Raw genomic sequence first — 20,077 nt, forward strand, 5'->3', positions numbered from 1 at the left:
ATTTCGACATAAATGACGAAAACCTTCGTCAAATTTCCGCATTTTCCGTAAAGACGTCAATCACGGCGTTCGGTGTTTATATTGTGTTGTTTACATCAAGATGATTTTTCAATTGTATTTTCTGTATTATTTATGACAAAATGTTTGTCTTCAAACGTTTGGATGGTTTACGGAATTGGTTGAAAGGCAGGGTACTTTACGTCTCCTCGTTGAGGTATACCTTTCTACGATTAAGGGGAAATTTGGTTAATATTTCATGTGTCATTTAAATATTTCTCATGCGATGTCACTCGAATGTGTCACTGAGGGGAACTTTACGCGAGGACCTCGACCATCGCTGCATTGTGAAAGCCTACTCGAAATTATAGCATGAAATGTGGCGTTTTCTCAAATTAAAATATTGTATTTGGCCAGATTGCCAGATAAATTTCTGTCAGTCAGCTGTAGATACTGATCAAATTGATTATGACACGGGTGTCAATTAACATCTGTTTATAATTTATAAATACTTATCAAACCCTTTTAACAATATTTTGTGTTGTATAACCCAGATCTATGTAAAATTGATTGCTCTAATTAGGCTAGTTAGCACCTCTTTAATAACTTCTGAATAAAACGTCTGGTGATTTCTTACACCAAATTAGGATTGAATGTATTGGTGAATATAATTGGAGACTTCCCCCTTTCATTTAGTTTAAGATGCAGACGTCTGCTGTTTATCCTACTTATTGCTGTTGTTATATTCATCTTTTCACCTGTCTTAAGAAGTTTTCATCCCACAAAGTATTTAGGATCTTATCATATAGGTGAGTGGTAACAAAATGATGGTGCATATTAGACTCTACAGTATGCTACAGACTCTTACTCCATACTACACATACTAGATTATTAGTTAACTAATTGACACTTACATTTTCCAGATCAAGCATATGTGTGTCTAGAGAACAGAATTTCACATTGGAAAGAAGCAATTGACTTAAAAGATGCTATTATTTGGCATAATCCGCTAGAAGCAAAAGAAGAATCTGTGTTAAATTATGTTGGTGAGAATATGCTTTGCCAATATTTTTCAGCAATTAGCTTACACTTGAGACTGGCACATGAAGCTAATAGCAGTACTGCTCAATATATAAATTCTGTCACATAATTGTTAGGTAATGGTGTAATTGGTATGTCATTAAATGGAAATAGACATCTATATATAAGTGACGGCGAATCTCTCTCCATTGAAATTCCGTATGAATCTTTGCTAACATTTACTGTTGATAAAGGACACAGTCAAAGAGGTTAGAAAAGTCACATTGTTTCCTAATCTACAATTAGAAATTTAAATATTAAAATTTCTAGTGTGTTTTAATCAAGGCATTGCAATAACTTATTTCTCATTTTTCAGATGCTTTTTCTTCTTGTAGTATTGAATTTCATTCATCAAGCTTTGGTCAAAATAAACTAGAGAAATGCTAAAAAATGCTATATGTATTCTTCTCACAACAGAGGCTACGGTTATTGACCTAAGAAGAGGTGTTGTGCACAACATTCACAGTTACTCAAAGGTCTGACACCCTTTTCATAATTTTTCAAATCAATTTTGATTATCAAGAAACCATTTTTATAAATTGTTTCAGGAGAAAAGTTGTATTGTTGTTGAGCACATAGTTTATGCTCATCAAGACAAGCCATCGTTGCTCGTTCAAGAAGTTATCATCAATAATCATGCGGTTTGTAGCTTTGAATTTAAATTGAAATCATATTAAGAAATATTTGAGATATTCCCAGGGACGTTTCCGCCTAAAGATGGGCCTATAAGTTGCTAAAACCGAAGCCAAAACGTATTTGAAAGCCGTCCATTTTTACATCAACTTTTTTCTCAGCATGTTCCAGTGCAAGTGAATTTCAAACACATTGGTTTGAAATCTTGGAAGAAAGCAAAAACGAACAGCGAAAAGTACGTATACCAAGCTTTTACGTTTCCACGAATTTCGATAAAGCTTTTGATGATAATTTCACTAATTTAGTTTCTCCGCATCGAAACCGGGTCTGCGCAACATTCCTCTCAGCGTTACAACCAACTCAATGAAACATCCCAAACTTAAAGACACTGATTTGGTCATCGCTATCGGATCGTCAACCATCGCACCAATTGAGATGGTTCCGTTTGAAAGGTACTGAGGCATATTTCAGACGTGAAACTTTTCATGTGCCGAACCTAATGTTAAAGTCTTTGTTTAAAGGTCTGTTCACACGAAATCCGTTCTGACGTATGGGATGTACTCTGTTATTAATAAAGCAGTACTGCAATGGCTTTAGTTGATGTGCCGCTCATATTGCAATCATTAACAGACTATAAAACATCCATCAAAAGTGAATTGGATGCGATCATATATGAACCGACTTTAAGTTTATTTGCATTTGATTCAGCGCATGAAATAGTTCATTCTCTAAAACGGGCCTGACAAAATAATTCTAAGCCTGGTTCTCTTTCTTTACAAAACACTTAGATTTTGAGGTTGTTTCAATGCAAAGAATTAACAAATTGCTTTACAGTACCTTTTTTCTTCATGTTTATCCAAAGTATGATTTTAGATGAGACGGCAAAAATTCACCAGTCATTGAACGTATTTACAGTCTTTGTTTTTCTACTTCAAGTGTCAAAACGCTTCATTTCCTAACGGCAGTCCACTCTAAAGTACTTTCTTGTGCCAAGCCTGCAACATGCGCTCCGCTAGTCGTCGAGAAGAGCCTTCGAAAGATGGTCGTTCAGGTATTTTCAAAATCATTTCGATGTTCTTGTGAGAAAAATGGCGGCGGATTTTACAACTGGATGTTTCAGGCTAGCTATGAAAAAGGATAAACATGAAATTCAATTCGTTTTCAGGAACTAAAGACCGGGATACAACAGGAGGAATCTTTACGTGAGGAACAGTCGTCCGCATGGAGAAAGGTGCTTTATGTTTTCGTGTTAATATCATCATATGCTATCGCCCAAATAGTGCAGTCACTCTTGGTTTGTGCATCCTTTCTGTCGAAGGGTGGCCAATTAAAAAACATTTTGTTTTCTGAACCAGTGTGACCAATTGTTTCTTGCATACAAGATCACATTTCATCATTTTCTTTTTCAAATCGTTAGATTTGGAAGAGTGGTGTTTCCGTTCCAATGAATCATCACCCTGATACTCCTGCTGGAAAGAAAGTCAACATCACCATGTATTATGTCCTGTCCGCTTTGACCACAACCGTTGCAAAGCAGCCGTCGAAATCTTACCCAGGACGATGTTATCAAGGCGTTCCCACCATGTAAGTTGCGAATGATTAAAGCTGGAAATCTACAACCCGAGCAAACTATGAAAATCGTGTTTTTCATCAAATTTTGTTTCATTGTAGGCATACAGCCTTACTGTGGACTGCCCCGAAGAACGAGTTGGATGTCGTCAATCTTGCTATGAAATGGAGAAAGGCTTTAATCTCACACGGATGCGAGACTTTCTTCGATCGAGGTTGTTTTGATTTGCCAACACCATCCAGTTGTTTTGAAATAGACTTGTAGTCTCCTTGTAATCTCCCCTGTAGTAAGACCGGATCCATATTTAAGGGATGTCACTCACTGCATCTCGTGAGCTATCCAGTTTGCGAAAAAAGCTAGGGAGAACAGTTTAGAACGATAATTAGCGATTTCGAAGTTGCAGTAAAGGACTGGTAATAGTGATATTCACAATGCATCATGGGGCCGTTTTTGGGACGAACCTTTTGTTTACGTCCCAAAAACTGTTCCTTAATGCTATGTCGGCCTCACTAGCACCAGTCCACTAACGAAACTTTGGAATGGTCAATGGAGCTATCCAGAAGATCTATTTAGCTTTATTTTAGATTTCCTCTTGCAACTCTGCATGGACAAAATAGTCGAGGATATTTCTTTGTGGATCTTCAAAGCTACCTAGTTATATACAATTAGGTCTCCTTGCCTGGTCTCCGCGCCATTACACTTGCCTAACTCCGGCACTAAATTCATCCTCTTTCCTAGGCACTACTTCCTTGCATCAGGCAATGGTTCTGAGTTTTGGCGGTTTCACGTTCGCCCAAGGCCACCTGGAGTTCGCGGCTAACCCCGCCACCCTACAGACGGATATATTATTTCACCATATCGAATACTACGGTAGTTTTGTTAGTGTCAAAATCGTGGTCAGCCGTCAGTGGTCGCAGGCAGCGGAGATCAAAGTCTGGGCCGAAAATCAGGTCAAGCTGTTTGCCTGCGAAGCGGGCTGCCAATTCCATCCAGTGATATTAAAGTAAGCATGTTAGATTTGACCAAATGCCTTGAATTGCATTTTTTAGTTGGTTCTGATGATTTTTCTCAAGTTTTTGGTGTTGCCTCATACCTTGTATTAGCAGTGTGGGAACTTCATTACCTTTTCCAAGCAGATAAAACCTAAAAATAGCTAAAAACAAACTTCAAAAAACACATTGTAGACTCAAGATATGAGCTAATGCTTAACGTGAAATTCCTTTCAGTACAAAAGTCAGTACCTTTCCTGTAAAGATCACCTCGCCCGTCACCCCCCTGCTGTATATATCGAGTAACGAAAGTCATTTGATAAGTCTCAAGAACATGGATTTTATACAAAAGGCTTTGAAAGGTAAACAGAAACTACTTGCAAGACTTCTAATGCATTATAGTTTGAGAAAATCATCCAGGCCCAGGACACTGCATATTGCTAAATCTGCTGTGGTGAACATACCGTTTATCAATCTGTGATGAACACCACTGATACGCCACATAGCATCTCCAACAATTCACCATAGCTCACTCCATTATGCTGTTGTACTTTCTTAGACACTCGTTTCCAGAGCAGGGAATCTCATCGTTTCTTGCCAGCGACATTCTGGGTGATCGTCGCCTTCTTGATCATTGGATTTCATCTTTATCTTGTTAAACTGATCTACACAGAATGTCATCGTGAGACAAGGACTGGGCGCTTCGCAAGATGACACTTTGTGTACATGCAGTAAGAAACAGTAAGGACTACCTTTGAAAGATGCCTCAAACGCGGTTATACAGTGTAGCTAGCAATTATTCTTCGGATAACATTCAAGCCTGGTTTCCACAAGGCTAATTTGTTGATTAACGATAAAACAATGTTAACTGGTCACTTAGCCATGAGCCTTTTTGTCCTTCTTGAAAAAGAATGGCATTCACTCTCTTTACAAAATGTCTACCAGAGGACGGGCTAGGATCATGGCAACTTAGGGCCTGTTTACATGGAGCGAGTTATCCCGGCTGGACGAGGTGAAAACTTCAAATTAATAATAAGGTTAAGCCTTTGATGTGATGCGCTTTTTACCTCCCCTAACTGGGATAGCTCGCTCTATGTATGAAAACCAAGTTTCAACTTTTGTTCTGCGTATTCATACAAAAACCATTGAGTTGACTTAATCGCGTCGCATTTTCCATACATTTAAAAACCATATCCATAATGATACATCACACAACATTATATAGCAGATGAAATGCAACAAAATTTATTTATAAATATTGATAATAAAAGATTATATTGCCCAAAAGGGCAGTGTCAAACTGATTTGTGGTTTTTATTTTTTTCATTGCCCTAAAGATTGCGTTGTAGCGAGGAGTGCAACTAGCTTGGCAAGTGCTTTTTTAACTTTTGGTCAATAGGTTTGAAAACTTGCATTGGCAGTTGACAGGTTCAACAATACCTCAATATCGTAACTTACAATCAATTCTATGTTTAAGATTTCTGTTGATCGACTAAAGACGTTGAAACACAGGACTAATTTGAAACGTAACACAGATCTGATTAATATGACCAAGTCGGATCCAAAACATTGGAAAAAATAAATGCTAAGGACTAGTGCTGCCACAGATAGTCAAGATCTGTGTAGACAATTTAAAATTACAAATCGGATGACTTAATTCATTAGCACGCTCCATCTTTTCTTTGAGATCAGTGACAAGATGTAGTGTGCTCGGAAAAGTTGTGTGAGAATAAGTTCGAATCTCCCTGAACGGAGTCAGGGGGTGTGCAGACTACCTGGGTTCCAGCTTAAAATTAATTAAATAGATAATTATACTATACAATAAAACAATTTACGAAGACATAGGATGATAGGTGTTCATGGAACGTATGTGAAGGTGATTTTTCTTTCCTGAAAATTAGATGAAGAACAATTTCAAATAAGAGAAAGAAATGAAATTGAAATTTTTCAAGATGGAGGGACTGAGAAGAAACCACTGAAAGAAACACACACATTGTGTCGAAGTGTGTACTGAAGGGACCTGGAGACTATTGAGGCAGTGCATGCATGCTTTTCTGAGGGATCTTATCAAAAGTAAGTAGTGAACCCATCATATACAAAATAATAAGGCGATAAAGGTTAACGATACTTATTATCTCCTCAAAAGTATTACTGCTGAAAGTTTTAAGTTTACCTCAACCAATCTCTCTTCTTCTTTTCTCTTGTTATGCAACGACCACATCTAAAGAGAAAAAATACTGTTTAGTGCACAGTAAGGAATTGAACTAAAGAACTTGGAACTCTCCCTTTCACTTGGTCCAGTACTGCATAGGGGTACACCCTCTACCCTACCCTCCCTTCCCCTCTCTTCCCCTCCCTTCCCCTCCCCACACGCACACCCATGCTGCCATGCAGTAAATTCATCTCTTGTGTACCCAAGTTAAACATCAGCTAACGCTTATAACGTATTACCTCCTCATTTTGCCATCCATAAATAACGAAAACCAAAAATGCCTAAGAAAAGAAAATAAACTATAATAAAGTACCCTTTTATGCAATATGGCGATCAAGTCTATTCATATTTGTTCATTTGTATATCTAGACCTTGGTATTCTTGAGGTAGGGTTTTCTTCATTGATTTCAGGCAATTGGTGTAGTTTTAATGCTTTCGTGCATTTAAATAAACAAACCTGAAAACAGTACAGCAGGAGAAAGCCGTAATGATATCCTTTGGTTTCTGTGTTGTTGACGGCTCTGATCCCCATACACCAAGCAAGCAATACCACAGTAGACAGCACGAAAGTTGTCAAAAGATTCACCCTAAAATAGACGTGGCAATAAAACTCTTTTCTTGCATAAAATTTCATTTAGTTGAGGAAAGATCGATTTGAAAAATATGTTGTGTCAAAACACGCTCAGGCCGGCAAAACGCGGACAAAAAAGGATTCGCTGTAGGACTTTATGTCAATAGAACATAGTTTTGCAGGACTTGAGAGATATATTAGGCTATTAGCTTAAGAGAAAGTTTAAACTTGAGACGTACTTGATTCTTAGTGGAACTTTATCACCGTCATAATTTGGGGCACGGAAGGTGACGTGAATGACCAGACCAACACGTATGAGAAGGTTGATCTGGAACGAGAAAGGCGAACATGAAAGCAACCTGAACGATGAATCATTCAAATACCAACCCATAACTGAAGTGGAGAGAAGATCATAACAATGCATTTACTCACCAAAAATAGCGCAAGCAGCGGTCCAAAGAAATATCCCAATGTCGATTTGCTGATGAAAACCCAAATACTAGTGGGAAAAGAAATAAAACCGGTTACGAATTTCTGATAAGTTTAACTCGTTTCTCTCTGCCGGCATATAGTATACAGTGTCCGTGTCCATGCGGGTATAATTCGCCCGATAGAGAGGCTTTAGATGTACTAGGGATCATACTAAGTTTCAAAATGGAAAATGAGTAGTTCTAGGAATCTAAGTCTTCTCAGAACGTTTTCATTTTCAAATACCATTTTAGAATTCAGTTGGATGGTTGATGCCCTGCACTCATACCCAGGATGATTCAAGCCATATAGTGCAGTAGTCTAGCAACTTACATCTCGCTCGCATGTGGTTTCCCGTGGTGTGGCATGTCAAATCCAGCGGTTGCACCCGCAAATGCTGCCGTTAGAGCTACAATAAAACGGACAAACAGATCAGAGACGAGACGCCAATTAAATTCAAAGCAGATGCAACAGACCATTGACCGACTAGACTAAATCTTGAACTAAAAAAACTGATCAACGCTACTGAGTTGTGAGGCTGGGAAGAGCATCCCAAAACCAGCACAACTGGAAAGTTTGGTTTCTATGTTTACCCCAGCCGAGAGATACGTAGAATTTCTGTGTGTTGGTGTTCTCGTAGTTGAAGAGCGGGAATACGACATTGAGGAAATAAACAGCCTCAAGGAACAGCCAGACAAACGGCGAAAACTGACAGAAGTGAAGAGCTATCGCCAGGATATCATTCAATACCTAAAATGATACATCAATATATCTTTATCGGAAGAAATGAGAACTGTTTTATAGTCCACGGAAAGTCTCGCATATATACATCGATTTGATCAGGGCAGTGCTCAGCCCAGGGTTTTTGGGCGGTTCTATCCTATTCTTGAGTTTTAAACAGTGAGATTTAAACCATTCATTGTTTAGCAAGGAACATATTTCAGGTAACGTGAATGATGTATAGGAGCAGTATAATACAACATATAATATACTAACTGCAATGTCACTCTTGATGGCCCCAATGATAAAGAGTAAATAGCCAATGAATAAGACAACGCAAAGATGGACGTGGATATTCACTCGATCATTGTCGAAACAACTGCAAAATATTCATGGAATATATTAGAAAAAAATGATATATCCACACCAGAAACAACCATCAGTACACTGCATTGAGCTATCCTAACAGTCATTTTTCAAAACGAGCTATGGCGTGCTTATGCATGCCGGTATCTTGACATGTAATCATCATTTCATCCTAATATGACAGGTATTTGGAATCCTTAAAACATTACAGGTGCACTTTGACAAGCAGGAGACATACTTGAGTTTCCTTGTCAGACGAATTGTGGCAATTAGAGCAGCCATTGCAAGAATGCAAAACACAATCGCTACAATACGAACAATCTTTCTTGCGGTATCGTCAGCCTAGAAGCGAAGAATGACAATAATAAATGCTGTGAAATCGCCTGTCAAAAACAAAGACTTGAAGAAAAACTTTCATATGTATTTGTAACCTAGGTCTTTTCCGAAAACCGGGAGCGCTAAATTGCATGGGACTCGACGGTATCTGGGTCATTATTTTAAAGCATGCTTTACAATGGCCGAAAGGAAGCAATTTCTTACCTCAGGGTGTATTTCTGAAAGCACAACGTAGGTCGACATGTGTGTGTACGAACAGACAATGTGAGTCTCATTGACAAGGACGACACTGCTGCCAATACTGGACCAAAATCCTCCACTGGATGGAGGTGAACTGAAAGAAATAAAATTTTTCGTTTAAAGATTGACATGATCGAAGAAACTAATGTGATAGTTGCCAACTTAAGCAATTGGAACGGACTGGTTGCCTAAACTCGGATTAGCCTTAATCCTGGATTAAGTTTAAACCCATTGCCTTTATGGATTTCTGCATGATCGTTCACCGTTGAACCTCTAATACTTACATTTTTCCTTCCTATACTATATATTTTTCTTTCGTATTTGACCTACTATCCTAAAGTTTTCAATTATGATCCCGTAAAGGAATCTTCGAGAAAGTAGAGATAAGTGTTATTAATACGTACTTTGCTGACCAGAAGTAGCATCTGTGGTCCCTAACATCTTTATTCTAAGAAAAAAGCATTGTCGTTCACTCTATGTAATATTAATTCAAACGGCTAACACAATATATTTGAAATGTTTTGAGAAAATCTGCAGCTTGCGACCTCCCCCCCTTTTGTCGACGCAGGAAATTGCAACCTAGGGACTTCTGTTTGAGAGTCATGCTCCTCTCTGCATTGTAATAATTGGATTATTAATAATTGGATTATTCGAGTTTTCTAATTATGTCGCACCTTCAACAGTCTGAAAGCGATTTTCAGGGGATTTTCAAGGGACATTGAAGGCTTTGGCACCATGCTAAAGGTGATAACTGGACTGTTAATTGTGAGGTGAGGTTTTTCCTTGCCCACAAAGATTTTGTTCTTCTGTATCTTCATGTCAGCGACTGGCAAACGCCATACAATGCTATACAAAAGAAGCAATAAAAAGGTTGTAATTTCAAGATGCAGTATTGTAAGCCAGGAATCCTATACCGGGGGAGGATATTAAAGGTTCAATTTATTTCCTTTGAAATGGGACTCCACTTACTCTCTGAAAGGTTCAATTTCTTCTTCGGGAACTTTTGTCAAAGACGTTTCGGAGATGCTCCACGCCACTTGAATAAGGTCAGATCGTAACGGTAGATCTTTCTTGGGATACATAATACTGTTCAATGCCCTCGCCCCAACCTTCCCTCTCACCCCCTCCTGCGACATGTTGGGAAAAGAAAACACTCCCCGGGAGATATTTGTGTACATGGAAGCATCGATTGTAGAAGCACCAAGCGCTGTGAACAAGATGAGAAATAGACACTAAGAATGACTTTGGACATAATGCAAATTGAAGCACAACCCATTGAAACAAATCTCCTTCAAAAGAAGAAGCCCTTCTCCTTAAAAACTGAAGCACAACCCATTGAAACAAATCTCCTTCAAAAGAAGAAGCCCTTCTCCTTAAAAACTCGCCCTTCTTCAAACTGGATAGCTCTATCATGCTGTATACTTTTAGGCACGACTAAAGTGACCATGATAATTCTATTTATCAAATAAAAGTCACTCACCAAGTTGATCAGTCACTATGACAACACTGTCGTTAACAGGTGTGTTTGTTTTCAGTTTATTTTTAATGTCCTCGGAAATTTTCAGCGCCAACATTTCGCCCATGTCTGGCAATGTTGTGGGATGTTTGGAATAGTCCTAAAATAGACGGTAAAAAGAATATTTCTATTTTTTGCACCGGAATATGGTATATTAAACCTTGGTAACACCGGCAGTGTATTCAATCATTACAATCGAAAAGGAACTATTAAACTCTAGAATTGCACAGTTTTGTACTTACTTCGCTTCCTGTTTTACCGCATTTTATGTACGACTCCATTTGAGTCAGCTTTTTCTGCACGAATGAAAAAAGATAGTTTAAGGCAAGTTTTCGTATATTTTTAACGGTGCGAAGCGGAATTTTTCATGTTATTTAGAGGTATTGGAAAGAAGCTACGATCAGGATCAGGACAAGCCTACGTTTTCGATCGAGGAAACTTCGAGACCGTGAGAAAATATTTGAACCTCCGTCCATATACATACCAGTGCGCAAGATTCATTGCTACATGTATCCATATCGGTGGGTCGATGGACCATCGTGCAAGGATGTGGAGTTGTTGGAACTGTGTAAATAAAAAAAATTGACTCGGGAAATATAGTGAGGGGTAATACAGTCCAGGGGCCGGAACTGACTCCCCTAGCTGCCCAACTACACGAGACATACCTGTGGTGGGTGGGGGAGTTTTCGTAGTTGGGGGAAAAGTGAACTTATTGAACATGGTCCCGAACGGGTTATTGCTTCCAGTCGTGGGACCACCACCACCACCCGGTGCGTTAGTTGTGTTGACCGAAGATCCGCCCGCGTCTGGGGTGGAACTTGGAACCGACGCGGTACTGGCAGCATTTGGAGATATGGAGGGATTTGCCTGGGGGATCTGAGACGAATATTCCGGGGTCAATTGGGAGAATGTGGCATCAGGGGTCAATTGGGTGGTTGTGGCATCCGGGGCCAATTTGGTGGTTGTGGCATCAGGGGTCAATTGGGTGGTTGTTGTATCAGGGGCCAATTTGGTGGTTGTGGGATTGACGACGGTACTGTTTGTTGCACTCGTCACTAGAGCAGAATGAGGGAAACCGTAAGTTTTTCAAAGTAAAAAATTCCACAAGTGTTTAAGACGTCTTATATATAGCCTGGTTACAACAGCGAATTACAAACTGATTTAATTTCCCTTCCTAGAGCCGGCAGTATACGAAAGCTGAATAGCGCTATTCAGCTTTCATACAGTTTTTCCCTGTTTGCAAAGCCTTGTCAATATTACAAGATGAGATAGTTAATATATGATATTTGGATGAGCTCTTCTAAAGCAATTTTTTTAACACAGTGGTCTTGATTTTCACTAAATCGAAAGGTGTGAAATTGACAAGACTCATGGGTCTAGCCCATGAGTCATCATGGGGAGGTACTTCTTGGGGAGGTAATATTTTCCCTTCGAACCTTTCTAACCGCAAATCACGAAATCCGGAACATAACGATATAAACTTTGGGGAGCAGGGGTTTCAGAAGGGAAACAGGGGTGTCAGATGAGGAACAGGGAGGTTTGAGGAGTGCAGGGAGTTAATCATGAGAAGTACATGATTTCTTCAACAGATAAAGTAAGTCTTATGTTCAAGATTGTACTTATGGTATGGGGTTTGCTGTGGGGATAGATCGACCCGCCAATTCACCCCGCAAAATTCTTTAGTGTGGACTATACCCATTATAGCTAAACGTTTTATCTAAGGAAGAGGTTTTCGGTATAATGGCAAAGTTGGCTTCTAACTGAAAATATTTGCACGCATGACATTTGTTTTAAAACGTTTTAAAACATTTCATGCATGCACGACTAAACTTTGCGACTTCACAAACTTTAGTACACTCTTTCTATATAGGAATATGCTTTTCGCCAAGAAAAAAAAACAGTTTATAATTGTCTATCTCCGTTGGCAGATGAACCGAATCGAGCACCTACGTCGATTGGAGAAACATTAAATCGATTATATTTTGGTCTGGAATTCGCCCCTGAACACATTGCTTCCCATGTGAAAGGGATTCCTGCCGATTCCGAACGGTGTCCATGAAATTTTTAAACGTTCATATGTCCTAATAGCTATAATGTTACGGCCCAGAAAGTTGGGGCCCTACACAGAATACTAAGATTAACGAATGCATCACTATACTGATAACTCTATTGGGAAAAAACAATGGAAGCAGATCTCTTGGATTTATCATCAGATTGGATTTATTTGGGTTCTATACAGCGGCGTAGCCAGAACGATAATTGGGGGGGTCCATATTCATATATTCGTGATACGCAGGATTAATTTCTTTTCAAATCAATTGTCTTTACAGTCTGTTTACATGAATATATGAATATGGACCCCCCCCAATTATCGATGCTGGCTACGCCAGTGGTTCTATAATATGTCTTCACCAGTAACTAATGAATCAATAAGTGACATGCAGTTATAGGGGTAGTTTTCATATAGGAAAAGTATCTTCAGGACAAGAGCGGACATAAAAGTCTTGAAGTGCGTTGAAGCTATCGATATACCACTTTAGTTAACTAGTCAGACGATTGAGATACTATCTCCAAAAGGGGACAGTAGTTAGACCTTATAACAACGGCTTAAATATATACCTATTATACCAATAAAGCTGTTTATATCTGCGCATATACACATTTTCAAACACATACGTCAACCTGTCTTTCCCAACGACTATATGTGAATATCAATAAATAATTTTGTATTATAGGCTTGTGTTTGAACGGGTTAAAATAACAAAGCGCTTGCTTTTATAGAAGGGTGAAAACTATTGATACTAAAGAAAATTGATGGAGATTACGAGGATGAAGAAAAATTGAGAAAAACGTACCTGAAAGTCGTAATATGGCAAGAAGAAAAAACACCTGCGAACAGAAGAAAATATAAACACGTACTCAGTTAGCTGTTTAAATTTCGGAAAAATTTCTGTATTAACAGCAAGAAAATTCACTAAAATGTCGCAATCACTAGCAAATTAGAGCAAGAATTACCTTTAGAAAGTACATTTTGTTCCTTGTACTTAATGTCGCATACGACGATTAATGCATTTCACAAGCAGTATTCCGCAAACGTGTCGGTGTCATGGAGATATATTTAAATTGCGGGTCAATAACACTGACAGGTTAAATGCAATTCAAGTGAATAATTTATAATTTTTAGCAGCGTTTAAATCTAAATAATAATGCAACTTCTTTAATTCTTTTATTACACAGCGTTTTCCATAAAAAGGCAGTTTAAAAAAAACGAACAAATTTGGCTACCCTGCATTGACTCGTCAGTTTTTCCTCGATACGCCGGCAAAACGCCGGTTTGGTATTTTGGAATTTACTGAATACAAAATCAGATGCTTTTTTTATATTTATAATCAGATCTTGACATCGTCAACATCGTATAGATGTCTCGTGGGACAATATTGACCTGCTCAGCGTCATTTTGGAGTTAACTCTACTGGATACAATTGGATAGACGTGTATCAGTAACTGAAGAACACGAGCCATGCATACAGGCAGATTAACCAGTACTTAATTTTTTACCAACTAAGAGACTGAGGGATAGAGGGGAGTTGTAGGATTTCGGCTATGTCATCCAGGGATAATTTCAAAATTTCGGCTACGTTCACACGGAACTACGTGAATTTAGGACCGTGCTAAAATTCACACGGTCCTACGCGTTTACGCCGTAGAAAGGATAAAAGTCGGAACGGTTCTACACGAGAAAACTGGATGATAATAACGACCACGATACCGATCATCAGGAGACCAAGAAAATCTTTCGCCGTATGTCTTGTAACATGCCGTATGTCTTGTAACATGCCGTCATAAATGTGCACCTAGTAATGCCTTGGGGTACTCCTTTGGTACAGTAAAACCACTGAACAACTGAACCATGTTTGAACAAAAACCGCAATGGGTACGCTGTGCCCAATGGCTGTGCCAGTGGCCAGATGTCATCGGTGGATGTCACGCAATCACGCGATGACGTTGGCGAGGCGATGACTGGCCAATGAGAAAACGCCTATACGTGTCACGTGTACAAACGGTGGGAATTTGAAATTTGAAATGTGAGATTGATTTGTTTTCACAAGTAAATGCCATAAGCACTTGCTTGTTGATATCTCGAAAAATCGCGCTTAAAAAAGGTAAGATGTGTAATGGTTTGCCTTGAAGTTGAAAATATAAGTTGTATTTGTCTTCCCGAGTATAATTGTTTCTTTTTATGACGTTATTTTAGTTGCAAACGTTGGAATTTTGTGTTACATTTTGCTACGATTTGATGGTGACAAATTGATATGGGTTCAACAAACAGCAAAGAAGGTATAGCAGATATATAGATGATTTCCTGATTCTAGATGTAAACTAAATAAATAACTTTAGTTATAACTGCATGACTCAGTCTGTTAAGCCAAAAACCACGCAAAGCTAATGAAGATGCGATTTGCAAGAAAAAGTAGAGGTATCACCGTAGCTGCCTATAATCTGGGACATACTATAGGTTTGATGAAATATCACTGAAATGCGAATAAAGCGGTCATCAGGCATCTGCACAGTAATCGTTTTCTGCTCATAAAACGTATTGAAGGTGTTCAAAGCTTGCAAATACTGTAGCGATTTTATGCTTTTGTCAAATGCGGATACGTGCACGAGTGGTAATTATAAAACCACACGAGCATAAAATTATTCTAGGATATTTCAAAAGAAACATGTGCGAAAGCATTCAACCGATTTATATTATCTTGTGGTTAAATTACACCACGAAATCCTAACATCTCTGCGGGTATATCGTAATATATATGGGCAAATTCAGCGCGGTTTTATTATATAAGTTAAACAAAATATAGCGTCGTAAAAATCGTGAAAGAAACATGGGTCATATAATTCTAAACATGACACTGCTTTTTAAAATGGTAATTTTAAAACAGCCAACTTTGTCATTAAATCGTGGATGTTTTTCAACTCGTCGTTAAACAACAAACATAGGAAAAACAACTGTACGACTTATAGACAAATTTATAGGAATAATGTTAGTTTGTCTTTTAACGTTAATATGTTAATTCAAGTGTCTCTTAAGAACACGCAATCACACGCAATAATACACAAAAGTCATAAACTATTCAAATATGTAATAATTTTCTTGTATGATTGCATGGCGACTTTAGTAATTATAATAACTTGTAGGTACACCACGTAAGTATTAAATACTGCAAAGCTTTCGGTCCGTTAACCCGGACCTTCATCAGTGCAATTACTTGAATACACGTTTGCGCGTATGTTTCGCGTTTGCGCGTTTTCACGTTTGTTTGCGTTAGTTAGAACTTAATTAAATGAAACCGTTTAATTAATAGCGCGAGCAAACTAATCACGACTAACATGATATTTAAGTGACGCGCAAACGTGTATTCAAGTAATTGCACTGATGAAGGTCCGGGTTAACGGACCGAAAGCTTTGCAGTATTTAATACTTACGTGGTGTACCTACAAGTTATTATAATTATTCAAATATGATCGGTTAGTAATCCTGATGCATATAGACTTTTAATACATGTACAATGGTAGAAGAGAGTTGCATTTAAATTGCCCCTCCTGAAGATATATTTAAGAGTCAGCCTGTCTGGAATTATGAAACAGTACCTAACCATACCTTGCATTTGTTGCAGTATTTGATGTTGGTGAATCTGTCACCTCCACTCCTGGGACTGCCAAGGCAATAAGCTATGAGGTTATCCTTAGTCCAAGAGTGCAGAATGCCAGACAGCCTCAGTTAACACCTAAAAGAGAAGGGATGTTGACACGTCAGGACATAGATGAAAAGCTGGTTGCCGCAGAGAGAAGACGCAAGGTAACTACAGCAGGAACCAGAAAGCTTTTCTCTGAAATAAATGCTGTCAGATATTCATGTTACAGTTTAGCCATGTTACTGACAACTGTATGTTACATTTTTTAGATGAGACAGCTAGACATGCGTCTTAAACTTGCCCACAACGATGGGCATGCAGAGGTGGTCCGCCAAGCCATGACAGACTACGAAGAGAGAAAGAGAAGAGAGACGGAAGCTAGATACCAAAGACGGCTCTTCATATTTGCTGAAAACCAGGGTACCATTGCAGCAGAGCGAGCAGAGCAGTGGGAAGAGAAGGCAAAGAGAATTGAAGCAGCCAAGGAAATAGTCCAAAAACGTGAGAAGTCATTTAGAGAATCAGTAAAAGAAAAGCTCTCCCAAAAGTTTGACAGGTTCAAGGAGAATTACGCCAAGTATCAGAAAAACCGTCAAGTGGCAGCTCAGATGCAAGCAGAGAAGATTGATGTTGTCAAGGAATCAAAAGAACGACAGATAGAAGAGAAGGCTACAGCTACAGCTGAGAAGATAGGGCAAAAGTTTGAAGCAAGTCAAGAGAATCGTGAGGCAACTATAAATGAGAGGATCTCGAAAGTCCAAAAGCAACAAGCCAAGATAGAGGAGGCAAAAGAGTACCGAAATCATAACTTGGAAGTTTCGAGTGCCAAAAAGTTAATGCAACTAGAAGTTCGCCTGGATAGGTCTGCAGTCAAGAGACAGCTGTTTGAGGCTGAAATTCGAAAGAAAGCCCAAGCAGACTTGGATAAAGTTGAGCAAGCAAAGAAGCTTCGTGAGCAGCATGATCAGCAATTCTCAATGTGTACCAAGGAAAATTTAGCACAGAAGTTTGAGAATGCCAAGAAGGTACGTGAGCAGAATATGGTTGTCAGACAACAAGTGTGGGAAAAGCAGGCTGAGCAGAAGGCAAAGGTAAAGAATTCTGTTGATCACGAAGACAGCCAGAAGCTACGAGAAAAGATTGACGAGAAGCAGCAGAGAACAGAGGAGAATCGCAATGCAATCCTGAATGCAAAAGTGGAGCAATGCCAACGAGAGAGTAGTAAAGTCAAGCAGACTAAAGAAATTGTTGAGGAGCAAATCCGACAGCAAGAGAAGGTGGCCGAAGAGAAACTGCAGACGAAATTGAACACCTACAAAGAGAATCGACAGCGAAGGTTGGCAGAAAGAAAGGTGCCAGTCAAAACATCCAATCGTCCAAGCTTACAGGAGATTACTAATGAAAGAGATCCGGTACGCAGCCCCACCATCGAGGAGTGCAAAAAAGAAAGCTGCAATGAAAATGGGGAAAATCAAGTGGATGGTGGAAAGTTGAAGGAACTGGCAGAGAACTTTAGAAATCGAAATCTAGAGTACTTAGGTCTGCGCTAGGTATTTGTGAAACATTGTGGAAAATACTAATGCATGAACATTATATTTATGGTCACTGGTGAGAAGTTTTGGGAGTGAAAGTATGTACTATATAACAGAAACATTTTATATATCGGACATAATTAGAAAGTTAGCTTAAGAAAAAGTTAGCCAGAAGTTTGAGAAAGTCTATTATAGAGTTTGTACAACTGTGTGTATATATAATAACATTTTCGTGTGGGTAGAGTTAAATGATGTCATTATTCTCACAAAATGCAGGAGATTCTATGGCCTATTTTATATATAGCCGAAACAAAGAGTTCTAGAGCACAATTCGCTGTTCTAATTTGTCATCGAACCAAAGCAATGTTGCAAATCAGTATTCTAAAATTAAAATGCCAGCAACATAAACATTCCAAAATTTAAATACCATCACAAATATTCGAACAAACATACATTAAAAAAATATTCGTTCTACAAAACCTACCTAACACAGATACCTTTTAATTTCATCCCATCTACCAATTCGCTGGAATTCCGTCGCTGCTTTGAATGAAGCACGTATTTTTTTAAAAAAATACGAATCTATCAATCTAATTCTAAACATTTTCCCGCGCTTTGTCTATTCGATGGTGCTTCCACTGAAGAGAAAGAAAATTACAGTCAGACCGTGGTTTGAAACGAGTTTTCGTCGAAAAAAACACAGCAATCGTTATTATATTATATTTGTGTCTAACCAAATTATTGCTTAGTTTCAGAAACCTTTCACAAAACACAAAGTTTAGAACGAAAATCTATTACAAACATCTATTGACCATTGTTAACTGTTAAACTATAAAAGAAATTTTTCGTCAGCCAAGGTGGAAGCAAAGAAGTCTCAGAATTCAAGATGGCCGACTCGAGGAGTGAATTTCTTCGTTTACGAGATGTTGATTCTTCGTTTCAAAACCGTTCAAACTCTATATTTGAGAGACTCGGAAGTCTTGAGCAGTCGAATGAGAATTACACTGTTAGAACAGAGCTGGAAATAGCAGGAAAGCAACAAAGAAACCAGACGGGGACCAGAAGTCGAAACTCGCCGCGGAGCGGTTCGAGACGTTTACCAGCTGGTGTACCACAACATGTTTTGTCGCCAGAGAAATGGACCAAATATAGTTTGGAAAATGACGGATCGGAAAATTTTCGAGGCATGAATGAGCATAGTTTAAATAAACATGCCGCCCATAGTTTTTTAGCCGACTTAAAAAAGCGAAAATCAGTTGGAAAAAGCCGTAGTACAATTATTGGTGATAGCGCTGATACGGAATATGGAAATATTGAAGGGGTAGTCGAGAGACAGTCAAAACGTAAAGTCAATGAGTCGAAAACAGACAATGTTAAGTCGGATGAAGTGGCCATAAATGAACAAACATTAGTTAAAGAAAACTTAGAAAAAGTAGATATTTTGAACGATGATGATGATTCCAAATTGCTATTTAGAAAACCGAGTCCTAAAATAGACATGACATCACCATCATCGACACACACCTGGAGGAATGGGGCATTTGTTATGCCTGAGTATGTTGTAGGGTCATCCAGAGCAAAGGAAAGCCCAAGGGTACGGAAAAGTTCTGGCCTAAAGCAAGTTGCAAGTGACCGTTTGGTGAATCTTGGACATTTGGAAGATCAAGATGGTGTCACACCAGAAATTAAGGAAGAAAAAACAGGAAAACAAAAAGGAAGAAGGAATTTCAGGAAAAGGAAAATGGGAGAGGGAAAAGATGAATGTGAAGAGAACACAAATTAATTTCAGTCCTCTAAGACCACTTAACATGTACTATAGTTTTAGCTTGAGTAAATGATATTTTTATCCACCACTTGTACCTTTTATTGCATATTCTACAATATGTATATAATAATTAGTTTGAAGGGAACACCACATGGGTATTTAAATAATTAAAGCTTCTGGCCATTAACTTGAGCCTTTATGTATGTGGTGTTACCTCAAATAAATAACCAGAAACCAAGCATCCTGTAGTATGGAATGTTTCCATGTATTCATTCTCCCTGAAAGGCTTAAAAAAGAATCTTTTGTAGGCTTTTGCAGGAACAAAAAATGATGTCACCGATCATATTAAAAATCGGAATGTTAAAATTGGTATACTTCTAAGTGCA

General features: G+C 38.6%; 4 protein-coding genes across 4 annotated transcripts; 3 read left to right on the forward strand and 1 right to left on the reverse strand.

The window, feature by feature from the left end:
• Nucleotides 1-76: 76 nt before the first annotated feature.
• Nucleotides 77-5,520, forward strand: LOC114518123 (uncharacterized protein KIAA2013 homolog). The gene is made up of 15 exons (XM_028538051.1): nucleotides 77-214; nucleotides 694-806; nucleotides 921-1,043; nucleotides 1,155-1,286; nucleotides 1,495-1,553; nucleotides 1,626-1,718; nucleotides 1,872-1,945; nucleotides 2,016-2,162; nucleotides 2,647-2,761; nucleotides 2,876-2,941; nucleotides 3,128-3,294; nucleotides 3,382-3,494; nucleotides 4,019-4,283; nucleotides 4,507-4,631; nucleotides 4,829-5,520. The coding sequence occupies exons 1-15, from the start codon at nucleotides 141-143 to the stop codon at nucleotides 4,981-4,983; spliced, it is 1,821 nt and encodes a 606-aa protein (XP_028393852.1). The 5' UTR covers nucleotides 77-140; the 3' UTR covers nucleotides 4,984-5,520.
• On the reverse strand, nucleotides 5,498-13,816 carry LOC114518122 (adhesion G protein-coupled receptor L1-like). Its single transcript, XM_028538049.1, has 20 exons — nucleotides 13,714-13,816; nucleotides 13,554-13,587; nucleotides 11,364-11,753; nucleotides 11,183-11,262; nucleotides 10,941-10,994; nucleotides 10,663-10,798; nucleotides 10,152-10,389; nucleotides 9,857-10,028; nucleotides 9,587-9,630; nucleotides 9,147-9,276; nucleotides 8,845-8,948; nucleotides 8,517-8,619; nucleotides 8,114-8,270; nucleotides 7,854-7,929; nucleotides 7,485-7,551; nucleotides 7,292-7,380; nucleotides 6,939-7,068; nucleotides 6,721-6,762; nucleotides 6,443-6,490; nucleotides 5,498-6,159 (listed from the first exon to the last, which is right to left on the reverse strand). Exons 1-20 carry the CDS (start codon nucleotides 13,726-13,728, stop codon nucleotides 6,127-6,129), a joined length of 2,142 nt encoding a protein of 713 aa, XP_028393850.1. The 5' UTR covers nucleotides 13,729-13,816; the 3' UTR covers nucleotides 5,498-6,126.
• Nucleotides 13,817-14,783: 967 nt separating this feature from the next.
• LOC114518124 (trichoplein keratin filament-binding protein-like) lies at nucleotides 14,784-18,310 on the forward strand. The gene is made up of 4 exons (XM_028538052.1): nucleotides 14,784-14,861; nucleotides 14,954-15,036; nucleotides 16,377-16,558; nucleotides 16,664-18,310. Exons 2-4 carry the CDS (start codon nucleotides 15,012-15,014, stop codon nucleotides 17,942-17,944), a joined length of 1,488 nt encoding a protein of 495 aa, XP_028393853.1. The 5' UTR covers nucleotides 14,784-14,861; nucleotides 14,954-15,011; the 3' UTR covers nucleotides 17,945-18,310.
• Nucleotides 18,311-18,807: 497 nt separating this feature from the next.
• LOC114518252 lies at nucleotides 18,808-19,975 on the forward strand. Its single transcript, XM_028538216.1, has one exon. The coding sequence runs from the start codon at nucleotides 18,813-18,815 to the stop codon at nucleotides 19,707-19,709; it is 897 nt and encodes a 298-aa protein (XP_028394017.1). The 5' UTR covers nucleotides 18,808-18,812; the 3' UTR covers nucleotides 19,710-19,975.
• The last annotated feature ends 102 nt before the right edge of the window (nucleotides 19,976-20,077 follow it).

Source organism: Dendronephthya gigantea, unplaced genomic scaffold, assembly GCF_004324835.1.
Source record: "Dendronephthya gigantea isolate DGI-Jeju-01 unplaced genomic scaffold, DenGig_1.0 000010F, whole genome shotgun sequence".
Taxonomy (NCBI): domain Eukaryota; kingdom Metazoa; phylum Cnidaria; class Anthozoa; order Malacalcyonacea; family Nephtheidae; genus Dendronephthya; species Dendronephthya gigantea.

Coding starts and splice junctions, on each gene's coding strand:
- LOC114518123 (XM_028538051.1), top strand. CDS start 141: ATGTTTGTCTTCAAACGTTTGGATGGTTTACGGAATTGGTTGAAAGGC. Junction 3,295..3,381: donor TATCAAGGCGTTCCCACCAT/GTAAGTTGCGAA, acceptor GTTTCATTGTAG/GCATACAGCCTTACTGTGGA. Junction 4,632..4,828: donor TATACAAAAGGCTTTGAAAG/GTAAACAGAAAC, acceptor GTACTTTCTTAG/ACACTCGTTTCCAGAGCAGG.
- LOC114518122 (XM_028538049.1), bottom strand. Junction 10,029..10,151: donor GAAATTGAACCTTTCAGAGA/GTAAGTGGAGTC, acceptor TCTTTTGTATAG/CATTGTATGGCGTTTGCCAG. Junction 6,491..6,720: donor ATGGATGGCAAAATGAGGAG/GTAATACGTTAT, acceptor TTTTCTCTTTAG/ATGTGGTCGTTGCATAACAA.
- LOC114518124 (XM_028538052.1), top strand. CDS start 15,012: ATGGGTTCAACAAACAGCAAAGAAG. Junction 15,037..16,376: donor TTCAACAAACAGCAAAGAAG/GTATAGCAGATA, acceptor CATTTGTTGCAG/TATTTGATGTTGGTGAATCT. Junction 16,559..16,663: donor CCGCAGAGAGAAGACGCAAG/GTAACTACAGCA, acceptor TACATTTTTTAG/ATGAGACAGCTAGACATGCG.
- LOC114518252 (XM_028538216.1), top strand. CDS start 18,813: ATGGCCGACTCGAGGAGTGAATTTCTTCGTTTACGAGATGTTGATTCT.